Here is a 12,858-nt window from a genome sequence, read left to right as displayed (position 1 = left end):
ATAAACAACAAGGAATGGTGCAGCCAACAGAGCCAGATGCCATAACAACAGCCCAAAAGGAGAAACAGTCCAATGTCCATCAGCCAAATAGCAGAATGCAGTGTATGAGATGGAATATTACTCAGCTGTGAAGAGGAAGAATAGAGCCCAGACACCAGTCCAGATGTGAATAAAACTTGAAAATCTTATGGCCAGTGAAAGAAAACCCACACCAAAATGTCTGAGTTGTGTGTGGTTTCATTTACAATGAGTGTCTAGAACAGACAAATCCATAAAGAGTACAATCATGGTTGCCAGAGGCTATGTGGGAGAGAGAGTGGGAACTGACCGCTAAAAGACAGAGAAGGACTGGGAGGGGCAGTTGGTGCTTTATTAGACTTAGTGGCTAAGAAGCAAGTTAGAGAGATGGGAGAGAGACCAAGACAACATCTTAGGGAGAGGTGAGACTTGAGTGAGCAACAATAGTCTGGTCATGAGATGCTGCAGCTTGGATCTGGACCGTCCCTCAAAGATCCATGGCAAAGGATCAGTTTTCATCATGATGCTGAGGATAACAGTGGGGACTTTAAGAGGAGAGGATAAGTGGAGGTCTTCAGTCATGGTAGGCAGTGGATGTGGGACCTGGCTGCTTCCTGTTCTCACTGTTTACCTTTCTGGCCATGAAGAGAACAACTGTGCTCTACCACGTGCTCCTGTCAAGACACACCACCTTACCACCAAGGTCAACAGATCGTGAGCTGAAACCTCCTAGGCTAGAGGCCAAAACGAACCTTTCCTCTGTGTAAGGTGATCTACTCAGATGGTTGCTGCAGTAACAGAAAGCTAGCTCACACAGGTGAAGGTGACAGAAAGAACGAGTCAGGCAGACCATACAGAAAAGCACAAAGGCCCCGAGGAAGGAAAGACATCGGATATTTGAGGAACAAGCAAGCAAGCTAATAAAGGTGGAACAGGTCAAACAGAGGGGAACAAGGCAAGGCAGTTGTAACCCATTTTACAGAGTTGCCCACATGAGTTCTGCTACTGGCCGATGGAGTGACTGGAGTCCCACTCCTGAATGTCTGAAGTCAAAGTTCATGCCCTTCCCTACCTCTGTGCAACAGGCATGGTCTGAAACTCAGGAAGGCTTCAGGGAAGGAAGTTCTGAGACAGACAGGACCTTGCAAACCTAACTTGCCTTTTTCACTTCTAAACGGATTCTTCGTCCTGGGCTTCAAAGGATCGTTGAATTCCTCTGGAATTGAATGGAAAATTTGTTTGTGCTTTTTTTTCCCTTGAGCAAAGAAGCTGTAACTTTCATCAGATTCCCCATGGGTTCACTCCCAAAGCACCAAAAGAGTGGGGCTTTCCCCACCAGCCTTAACCCTGGCTTTAATAGCCTTTGGTCATTAAAATGAGAAATCAACTCAATTCTCTGTGTTGATGCCACTGTCTGCACTGGATCCACACATCAGATGGCAGAAGCCAGGAACCAAGGATCAAGGGAGGTCCCTGAGACATCTTCACCAGGACCCTTACTTCACTCATACATGTCCCACAGGGAAGGTACACATTAAATTATAAACTTTATGTCAGCTGATTATCACAAAGCAGGCATGTGGATAAATGAAGAGCTATCCTCTATAAACCCACAGGCTAAAGGCAGATCTGTAAATGCAATCAACAACATGGCAGGCTAGGTGTGGTGATGCACACCTGTAATCTAGTTGTGGCAAGCTTGAGGCTGCCCTGGTTTACATGAACAGTTCAAGGCCAGCCTAGGCTACATAGTGAGCCCACAATGAGAAAAGAATAGGGGAAAGAGTAAGAGAGAACAGGGAAGAGTGAGGTGGAGATAGAGGAGAGGGGGGAAATAAAGGAGATGAAGATGGAGGAAATGAAGATAGAGAAGATGGGGAAGATGGAGGGGATGGGAAAGATGAAGAAGATGAAATAGAGGAGATGGAGATGGGAAAGATGGAGACAGAGGAGAGAGATGGAGGAGATGGGGGAGATGGAGATGGAAGAAAGAGATGAGACAAAGATGGAAATGGAGAAGATGGAGGAGATGGAGGAGATGGAAGATCGGGTGGGGGAGGAGAATAGAGATATAGAGACGAGGGGGGAAGAAGAGGAAGAAGAGGAGGAGGAGGAGAGAACTCCACTCTCCATTACCTTCTTACAAAGTTAAAACATTCAGCTCCAAACAAAGTCATCCAAAAAATAATCAAAACTCTCAAGAAGAACACTCAAAGTGTGGATTTATTTATGCTTGAGGAACACCATCCTTAGTGTGTACAGTGCTTTGGAATTGTAGTCAGTGGGAGCAGGAAGACATCACAACTAACTACAGACTTCAAAATAAGGTTTATTTTCTCACCTTCTCCACAGCACAGAGCTCACACATCTCGTACCTGTTTGGAGGTCCTGGCATACACTTGTTGCCAAATGAGCATATTTTGTGGTGCATACTAAACACAGTTTTAGGTAGGGATGTGTCAAAACCTGTAATGACTCAGGGGGAAGGGCATTCCATTCATCAGAAACAAAACAAGTCAACACTTGAGGGTTTAACAAATTGTCCTGCTGCTGTCTGTTTGGGTCTGAATAAAGCAAAAGATTGATCCTTCCCCATCTAACAGAATTCTCCTGCCAGGAGGCTGTTAGGCCCAAGCATCTGTCCTTTCTAGTTCTGAGGAGTCTTCTCTGTCAACATTCAGGCTTGATCTGAGACATGAGCTTGGCAAATTTTAGACTTGATAATTCCACATAATAAAGCTTTTGATGTTTTAATTCTGCTTCCTGAAGCACAGGGCTTCACTTGAGCCCCTCCCAGGAGCAGCTACACCTAGATTTCTCCCCACTCCCCACACACACTCTCTTTAGCCCCATTTAGAACAATTGTGTTGGCATATTATCTCTGAGGTTGAAAAATGATTAAGTACTGGCAATTTCACAAGCTTCAACCTAGTATCAATTTTCTCGTACATTTCATTGTGTGTTCCCTATCCCTCCAGTGTGTGAGGGAAAGAATGCACCTGTATCTGCCACCACTCTCTCATAGTTATAGATCAGTGTTGGCCATAAAGTAGATATTCAATATGTATTAGATAGATGTAAGATGGATGGATGGATGGATAGATGGATGGATGAATGGATGATGGATGGATGGATGGATGGGTGTGTGGATGGATGGATGGATGGATAGATGGATGGATGAATGGATGATGGATGGATGGATGGGTGGGTGGATGGAAAGATGGAGAAGTTTATCCCATGTAAAACAGAACAACAGAAATAGAACTGTCTTTATTAGGCATTCAAGACACAGCTATGAGATGTCTGTCCCTGCATCCTTACTGTGAATGACAATGGAAAGAGCCAGACAATAAACTGATCAACTGATAACTTGATCATAACTAATAACCAATCAACTTACTTTTGAGACCATGTTACAAAGGGAAGAAGATAACACTGAGCACTAAGCCATGTGGAGGAGTGGAGATCCTAAGCATGAGAGGTCAGAGGAGGATTCCTGGAGAAGACAGCACTATATGGGAAACCTGAAGGGTGAGGACCAGCCACTTCAGATCTAAAGAAAGACAACTCATCCAAACAGACAGAGAAAGCATGGCCTGTCTGGATGGTGGACAAAATAGAAATATCATATCCCTTTTCTCTCATATACAGACAGCAAATATAAGATTCCAATATTTCCAAAGGGAGAACCAAGCCCCAGGACCTGCCCTGAAGGCTCCCAGGGGGCTAACTTTGTCTGGAGATGCGTTGCTCTTCACTTGTTTGGTTTTGTCTTATGTTTTGCTTTGAGACTGTGTCTCGTGTATTGGAGGCTGCCCTCAAATTCCCTATGTGGCTGAGGAACTATGAATCCTCCCGACACCCACCCGACCTGAGCCTGGAGTGCAAGTGTGCACCATCATATTGGTTCTGGGCAGTGTTGGGACTCAAACCCAGGGCTTCATGATAGGCAAATACTCTACCAACCAAACCACATTATAACTTCATATCCTGAGTTTTAAACACATCAGTAGGCTTCCTGAGCATCATCTCTTGCTCGAGAAACTTCATTGTGTCCATTGTTCAGGACACAAGGACAATGGTCACAATCAAACTTTCTATAGTGGTGATTTACACCAGTGCAAACAAGTATCAAAGCTCATCAAACTCTCCAATCAAAATGTGTGCATTTGATGGCATAAGTTATCCTTCATAAAGCTGACTTCAGTCCTCAGAGAGAAGCAAATATGTCCTGCAAGAAAAATAGACACTTCCATGTAATACACATGGGCTCCTCCAGCTTGGGAAGCCATGAAATAACCACAGGCATGCTGAAAGCAAGGCAGATGAGAGGGGTGCTGGAAGACCACAGCAAAGGCCCATGGCAGGGGGCACTTGCCACTTGATGTCATATCTTTGCAAACGACTATAGCTCTTCTAAAGCATTTTTGAAAACCACACAGGACACTGCTATGTCATTTGCCCACATGGATTTATTTTTTCTGGCTTGGAATTTTTTATTCTGTTTGAAGTCAGGAATAACATGTGTTTCCTACCAGCTTCAAGTGGAGAGAGCTTCAGATATCCAGGTCTGCCCTCAAGGTTGTTTCCCCAGTGTTCCCACCGAGAGGTCTAACCTTGCCAGGACAGGTGCATAAAGCATTCTTAGACATGACCTCACGTGGACTCCCAGAAGGCCCTGCTGCACACTGCTGTTTTCGGGGCATTGGGTACTTCTTTGGGATCTGAGAAGACTAAAGGTCCTATAGGTCCATACCCCAGTGCAATGCAGTCTAGCAGCCAAGGGCCTGCTCTCTGCTTCAGACCATCTGGGTTTCAAGCCAATCTCCTCTAGCTCACTGGGTGCTCGTTCATCCTCTTGGAAAGCAGTCTGTGCCTCTGTAATCAGCAGACTGTTACAGAAGCTACCTTGTGGGGGAGGGGTGTGAAATTAAATGAGAATTTATACACAAGCTTGTGGCAAAATTGCAAATCTAACACGGGTTCTTCGACATCCCCCAGACAGCACTTTGCAGTACATTTAATCTAGTCATATACACGCCATCCTTCCTGTTGAGAGCCTGCCAGCTTCTCCTGATCAGATGGAAATGCAAATCCAGAGAGGTTAGGAGAGTTGGCCACCGACACAGAGTAGAGTAAGGACCAGGCACTGAGGTCCAAGCTGCAATGTCACCGCCTTCAGTGGACAAGAGGAAGAACTCCAGTAAGAAAGATGCTGGGTAGTGATTCTGGCTGGGCTCTATGCTAATCACTTTCCAAGCCTGCTCCTCACTGAATTCTCAACCTGTAGATAAGATCCGGAGTTGCAGAGATGTGAAGCAGCCTTCCCAAGGTCACCCAAATATTAAGAGACTTCACTAGATCTACTGGGAGCATGTGCTGTTGACATAAACCTTCTGACTCTCATCCCAAGAGCTCTCTGAAGGGCGTGGTCACCACCCAGCCACAGCCAGTAGCTGCTCTGTGAAAACCACAGGTGCAGTTCCCAGAGCTCCCGAATGGGACAGAGGAATTACAAACTGGAATTCTCTGAGAAATCCAGTTCTTCAGTACAAGCTTCTGACTTGAAGTTGGTTTTAAAATAGCGTGGATATTAGGGGTGGAAGAAATTTCACAGCCATATACCGCCTCTTTACCAGATCAATGTAAAGCCAAACTCTGAAGGACATTTGGGGTATGAGAAGGAGACTTTAATATGATTGGATATTTAATGACTGTGGCATTTTTGTTCTCTTTCTAAGTTGTGATCATGGAATTGTATTGTTTGAAGGAAATGTTGTTCTTAGGAGACCCATGCTGCAAGTATTTGGGAACTGAATGCTGTGTCTACAGCTTATTTTCAAATGTTTCTACTGGATGGGGGTAAGAGGGAGGGAGGAAGAAAGGGAAGGAAGAAGAGGGACAGAGGAAGGAAAAATAAAAAGGGAAGAAAGAAGAGACAGAGAAAGGGAAGGAGGGAGAAAAGGGAGAGAGGGAAGGAGAGAGTGGAGAAAGAAGGGAGGGAGGGAGGAGAGAAGGAAGAAGGGAAGGAGAAAGGGAAGGAGGGAGAGAAGATAGAGAAAGGGCAAAAGAAATAGGAAAAAAAGCATCAAAATGAAGCAAAATTTAACAAAACTGTAAAGGTAGTTTATTTAAGACTAGTAGTTCTCAGTAGGGGGATTTTACTCCTCTGTGTCAACTGTCTAGTGACATTTTCTACTGTCACTAGACAGGTGTGAGAATGTCATCTACTTAGTGGGTGGAGGTCAAGGATGCTGCCAGACCTGCTACAATGTGCAAAGCAGCTCCTACCACGGGGGTTACTACTATCCACCCTGAGTGTAAGCAGCACCAGGGTGACCCGCCCTTATTCAGGCAAAGACTGCCCTGCAGGCCACTGTATTCCTTTCAGACATTTTACATGTTTCAGTTTTTTCCTAGTAAAAATTTATGGTGGCACATACCTATAATCTATCCCCTGGGAACCTGGGTTGAGCAGATCATGAGATGGAGACCAGCCCAGGCCATGTGATCAGACTATATCACAAAATGACTCACAGAAAACTTAAGACACACAAATGTTAACACTTTGCAAGCGAGAGGGAATCTATCTACCCATGGGCTTTCAGGGCCACAGTCAGCCCTCACTGCAGGCACTCCTTCCACTAAACAGTGCAAGCCACAGTGCCCGTGGCTGCTGTGATGATGCTGGAGAGAGAGAGCTGCTTTCACAGTCTTCCTTCTCTCTCCCTCCTTCTCCCCTTCTGAGGGGCGCTTGACCTGTGGGGGTCAAAGATCAGTGTCTGAACACCCTGTGTGATTGCTCTCCACCACCCATTTGGGGACAGGGTATTTCACTGAACCTGGAGCTCAGCCACTGACTGGGCTTTCAAAGGCCCCTGGGATTCGCCTGTCTCCACCTCTAGCACTGGAGTTACAGACACTCACCACCGTGCTTGGCTTTTTATGTGGGTGTTGAGATTTGAACCCAGGTCTTCATCCTTGCCCCTGAAGGCACTCTTTCCCACTGGGCCATCTCCCTAGTCCTTACACGATGGCATGGGTTCTCCCCACCCCTCCTGGTGGCTGTCCTCCTCAGCCCAGAGTCAACCAGGTCATATTGCAAGGACTCCAAATGTGCATTCTGACATGCTGGGGGCCTCCATTAGAAAACACAAGTTTCCCGGTCACTGCCTGACACCTGTGTGACCTTGGCAAGGTGCTTCCCAGGCAAAATGAGAACAAACCCCACGTCTGTATCCCTGAACTCCTGGTAAGCACTAAGAGGCTGTGGCTGGCAGGTGAACTGCTGCTGGAATGTGCCTCACCTTAGAGCAGCCCCCTTGCCTCCAAGCTTGGTACACTGGTCCCCACTGGAGGATCACTTAGCACCATCAAGCAAAAGCTAATGAGTCAGTTGCCATACTGGGCTCCAAAGGATTCAGTCCGTAAGCAGCATAGGATGCAACCAGAGGGGACTGGGGCAGCCCAGGTGCCCCAGAAGTGTTATACAAGTGGAGAGAACAAGCTCCCGACTGCAACAAGAGTCACACTGTCCTCTGCTCTTCTCTTGGGTTAACTCTGCACCCTTCCAGTGTTTCTCCTGGATCTCATAGTCACTGAAAAAGAGTGCTAGAGAAGAGGTCTGAGGCCCACTCTAAATATACTATTTATTAATCACCATGGAAAGAGCTGAAAAGTCTGTACCCTGGGAAGCTCCCCAGATCCTGAGGCTGGGCCTCAAATACAAGTGGGTTGGACCCAGAATTGCCATCAATGTCACAATTTTCTTCTAACTGCGTGACTTTAAGCAAAGCCACTTCACCTGTGCCATGATTTTCTCCTATGAAAATAGGGAATTAAAATAGCAGCCATGTCATAGGCTAGCTGTGAGAGCTGAGTTTACACACACACACACACACACGCACGCACACACACACGCGCACACACACACACGCGCGCACACACACACACACACACGCATGCACCCACCCACCCACACACACACACACACACAGGCGCACACACACAAACACACACACACACGCGTGCACCCACAAGCACACAGGCACGCACACCTCACAGTGCCTGGCACCGAGCCCTGTGCCCAGCAGGTGCCCGCTCTGGCCCCTTCACAGAGTTTGAATGAACATGAGAATCACCTGGGGAGCTTTGCCAGCCCTGGTGCTTGGCTCCCACCCCACATTCTAATTTAAAGTCAAAGGGGGTGGGGCCCCTGGCAACAGGGACTTGCAGTACAGGTGGTCTCAAACAGCAGCACGCTTGCTTGAAAAGCATATCTAAGAAGCTGCCTGTGACATAATCCAGTCTTCTCCCTTGCCAAAGCCAGGCACTTCCATTGCATTTTAAAATTCATGAATGTTTATAGGAAGAACCTAGTTAAGTACCTAGCTCTGGGTACTCCTGGATGTGGCCTCCAAACAGACTTTACTTAGAATCTGCAGAAAAACTGGAGTTAATGCCTCTAAAAAGAGCTGCCTGAATGGAGGGGTTAAGACAGGAACCTGAGTTCCCACTGAGCCTCTGGGTATCAATGGAGAGCTAGGTTGACCTGAGCACCCAGTCCAAGGGAACTTGAAGCTGTAGCCTCACCCACAAGCCTGCCAGTAGTAGCTCCTCTCTCCACCAAATCCCAAAAAGGGAAACTCTAGAACTTAGCAAAAAGCCATGGTGGAGATTTCAGCCCAAGTTAGGGTGACAGCAAGACAGCTTTCCTGTCTAAGTACTGGCTCCCTACATGGCAACATGCTTGTCACAGACCTGCATCCATTTCTCATCCTCACCCTAAGGACAACAGGAGATGTCCCTGGATAGGGCTCTCCTTAAGTGAACCCACTGGGAAGCTGGAGTTAGAGCACCTGGGAGTAGCAGGAGGTAGGCTGGGTCAGCACCTTTTCTTGGTTCCAGTTTCCTGGATGCCCTGGGAGCTTATTTTTGTGCCCCAAGAAAACACCATCTACCACTAACCCAAACTGAGCAGAACTTCCCCACCTCCAGATCCCTGATCTCTGGGAAAAGGAAAAACTCATTGGATACTCTTTCTCATCACATACACAGAAAATGATTGCCAGTGGGGTGGTAATGTTCCTTTGCCTATTTTTGCTAGGTCTCTTTGTTCAGATTTTTAGGCATGTACACAGATAGCATGCACACATGCACTTGTGAGCTAGCGAGCGCACACACACAAACACACACACACACACACACACACACACACACACCTGCGTGGGGGAGGGGGGTGTTGGAGAGTGAAGAGAACACTGTGACTTCAATGCCCAGACTTAAAATCAGTTGGACTTTGGCTCCAGCCATCCTGCTGTTATCTGGCCCACAGTTCTCCTTGCATCCCTCTCACTCAGACCTCATGCTAACCCAGCATCTCTCCCCTGGCTCCTGGCTTACTCTGCATCCTTCACCTCCAAAGTTATTGAGTTCTGGGAATCAATTTAGACACTTGGGGGAGGGGTTAAACAAAAAGGCAAATAGCTCCCTTAATCCCCAAATGCTTTCTCCCATCTGCTGCGACTTTGCCAGTGATAGGACTTGCATAATGAATAAAGGGAAAGGCAAAGTTGATGAATCAAGGTGCTTGAAGGGTGGAGGGGGCCATTGGAGTCATCTCCAAGCCAGGCAAGGTGTGCAGCATTGTGATGGCTGCAGCACAGAGAGGGATAGATGGTGAAGGAGAAATGGAACAGGGAAAGAAGAGGTTCTAATCAAGGACCCTCAAAGCTCAGGGGAAGCGCCAGCACTAGGAGGCTTTGGTTCTGGTGCACTCTCCCTAACCTTTGCTTCATTTTCGCTAGTGTACAAGTTGCAGGAGGTACTCACTCTTTCCCTCCGTTCCTCCCTCCCTCCCTCCAACACACAAGCGCACGGATCATACACGCCCACCCCCCTTCCTTTCAGGTTCGCCTGCCTCTGTTTACCTAGGGAGGAACATCCACAATAAATGGATCCTCTCCCCCAAACGCAAGAGTTTAAAGACCCGGCTATGTGTCTCAAGTCCCACCACCATATCTGGTGAGAGGGACCAGGAGGTGGGCGAGGGAAAAAGAGACTTTCCCCTTCCACACTCGGCCTTCACTCCCACCTGTGCTGAGCCCAATGCCTTGCTTGGCTCAATGCTACAAGGGAAAGTTGTCGTCGTCCTGGGTGACATTCCCCAATCAGAGACCTTGGGGTGGAGGGAAGCACGGCTGGGGAATGTTGGAGATGGATGGGAAAGGAAAGTGGACCCAAAGAGGAGGGCGAAGGGGAGGCAGCCCACCTGGACATGTGTTCCCTTTGGGGCCGGTGCGCTTTCTCCAGCCCCAGCTTGGTGAAGATGCCCACCAGCACCATGACAGCCACCACCCCGCAGATGATGTAGACGATAAGGTTGGTCTTGTCCTTGGTGGGGTCGTGCAAGGGGTCATCCTTACGCGCTGGGGGCTTGCCCGTGTTAAGCCAGAGTGGCGTGTCGTAGTTGGTACAGGTGCTCTGGTTCAGTCGCCGCTTCTTAAACGTGCAGCAGAACCGGAAGCCACAAGTCCCGCAGCAGAAGATGAAGTCGCCCGAGCTGCAGTTGAACGGCGGGTCCCACTGGCCCATGACATCGAAGTAGCCCCGACAGGAGTCTGGCGTGGGCGCTCGAGTCGGCGGTGCGTCCGAGCCCCCGACGCCCTCGCCGGCCTCTCCGGAGGCGGCTCCGGAGCGGTTGCCCCCTGTGAGCAGCAGCACGCCGCCCAGTTGCGCCAGCTGCCCGTGCCCAGATCGCTCCTGAGCCCGGCACATGCGGGCACACAGCTCGGTGAGGAAGCAGCCGAGAAGCAGCCGGAGGACTCGGCGCATCGTGTCTCCCAGCCCGGGCTGGAGCGCTCGGCCGCCGCTGGAGCCGCTGCCGCCGCCTCTGGACGCGCGGCCGAAGCTGCCGAGGCTGCTGGCGGGGGCTGCGGGCCGCCGCTGGCCGCACATGCAGGGAGGCGGCGCGGGGCGCTCGGTGGTCGGCGGCCACTGCGCTCGGCTCAGACTGCGTTCGCCTCCAGCGCGACGCGCGCCGAGGAAGGGGGCCGGGCGGGGAGGAGCGCGCCGGGGCCGGGCGGGGACGGAGCAGGAGCGGGGGCCAGCGCGGGGTGCAGGTCCTGCTGGCCACCGGGGGAGGCGGGGGCGGAAAACAGGAGAGAGTCGCTGTGTCCGTAACTCCCCTCCACCCGCCGCCCGGGACTCGGCTCCCCACGTCCGCTCGCTTGCAGGATGCTCTTCACCTATCCAGCATGCCAAGTGCGCTGGAGAAAGAGAGAGAGAGAGAAGCGACACTTGTGGAATGAAGGGAGGGCCAGAGGGAAGGGGGAAGGGGAGGAGGGCGGATGGGGGGGGGGTGAGCGCTAGCTCGAAAGGGGCGGGGGCGCGGAAAGAGGTGACTCGGGCGGGCGGGGGCGAATAGGGGGCGTGCAGAGAGAGCTCGGGCAGAAGCAGCAAGCTCCACCGCCGCCAGGCTCGAAAGAACAGCTCTGATTTCTCGGCAGGTGGAAAGAACCACGGCCGGGACCTCTGGCACCCTCTCGGGGAGAAAGGTGCTCCTCACCCCAAGCAAACACTCAGAGGTGGTTCCGCCCTCGATTTCCGCCCCCCTAGAGGTGCGTGCGCAGGAGCTGCGATTGCAATCTGTCGATCAGGGAAGGGGTGACTAGGAGAATCGGGACAGATTAGATGGCTTGCTCACTCCAAGACACACTAGAAGCAGTGTAGACAAGATCTCCCTCCTCCTCCCAGGAGTGCAGGAACTGCCTTGCCCTTTCCGGGGATGCGACCTCATGCCTGGCGTGAGCCTGGAATGGTTCGAGTCCCTGAACAGAGAAGAGGCTGGAACTGGGAAGGTGGGTTAGGTGTCAAACCCCTTGGGCTGTGGTAAGCACCCCAGAACAGGGGCTTGGGAACTCATTTTAAAAGCTGGGAGGTATGGCGAGGCGGCCAGCGGACAAAGCGAAGGCAATGGCTCACCCTGGAAGGGCTCTCCTAAGAACTCGCCTAGCCCTTAGGACCTGCCGCTTTCTGTCCCTCTTCGCCCCCGCAGCTTTCCGCTGAGCTCCACAGGAGGGCACACAGCGGCGCCGCCTCTGCGCTGGCAGTTTTGGCGCAGCGCAAGGCCTGGGCACTCATCCTCAGCCACTCGTTCCTGCAGCCCGCGCGACAGTCTCCAGAGCAGGCTGTCCCCTGTCCCCACGGAGCCCCCCTTCCCCGACATCCTCACCGAGCTTGTTTCCTTGGCTCCCAGCATCTCTTCTCAACCTTTCCAAATCTGTTCTCTCTTCCTTTCTCCTGACTGATTCCTCCCAGCCCTCCATAAACCCTGGACCATTTCTCCTACTTCTTCCTGCCCTCTACTTGAATTTGATTTCAATAGCCCCTAAATCAGGATTCGCATCAAAGCTGCTAAGCTAAATTTATATCCCCACACGCCCTGGCGTTTTGTTTTTTAATTGTATTAACTGAGTATGCTCTTTGCAGTAGGCTGGGTGAATCACAGAGGCAGCAATGTTTTCTGTTCCCTCTCCTCTTGTTTGGTTTCAGCTGCAGGACTCTTGGGGGAAATTTTCAAAGGACCACGAAGTTGGGCCACATGTAAAATGGTCTGCTGGGATCCTCTTAATTGATAATTTATGAAAGGATGTATTAAGACTGTGTGGTAAGTTTTCTCCAAATCAAAGGGTTTGGCTAAACTCCTCCTCCCTTTGATGAAAGAAGATTTACAGATGCAGCCCAGGGCCACCTTGGTAAACCACACCAGGTCTTAGAGCCAAGACTGACTGCAGTAGAATGCACTCCAGCCCATCCCCCACTGGCAAAGGGGAGAGAACT

The 12,858-nt window shown here is 50.2% G+C and overlaps 1 protein-coding gene across 2 annotated transcripts in view; it reads right to left on the bottom strand.

Moving 5' to 3' along the window:
- Shisa9 (shisa family member 9) overlaps nucleotides 1-11,319 on the bottom strand; it is a 292,613-nt gene extending 281,294 nt beyond the window's left edge. For both annotated transcript variants that reach the window (XM_021185450.1, XM_021185451.1), the window contains exon 1: nucleotides 10,289-11,319. In XM_021185450.1, the coding sequence (XP_021041109.1) occupies nucleotides 10,289-10,974 (686 nt within the window). In that variant the 5' untranslated portion in view covers nucleotides 10,975-11,319. The remainder of the gene's footprint in view (nucleotides 1-10,288) is intronic.
- Between the last annotated feature and the right edge of the window lie 1,539 nt (nucleotides 11,320-12,858).

Source organism: Mus caroli, chromosome 16 (assembly GCF_900094665.2).
Source record: "Mus caroli chromosome 16, CAROLI_EIJ_v1.1, whole genome shotgun sequence".
NCBI lineage: Eukaryota > Metazoa > Chordata > Mammalia > Rodentia > Muridae > Mus > Mus caroli.
Note: the sequence above shows the minus strand (reverse complement) of the source record. Positions and strands in the feature narration are given on the sequence as shown.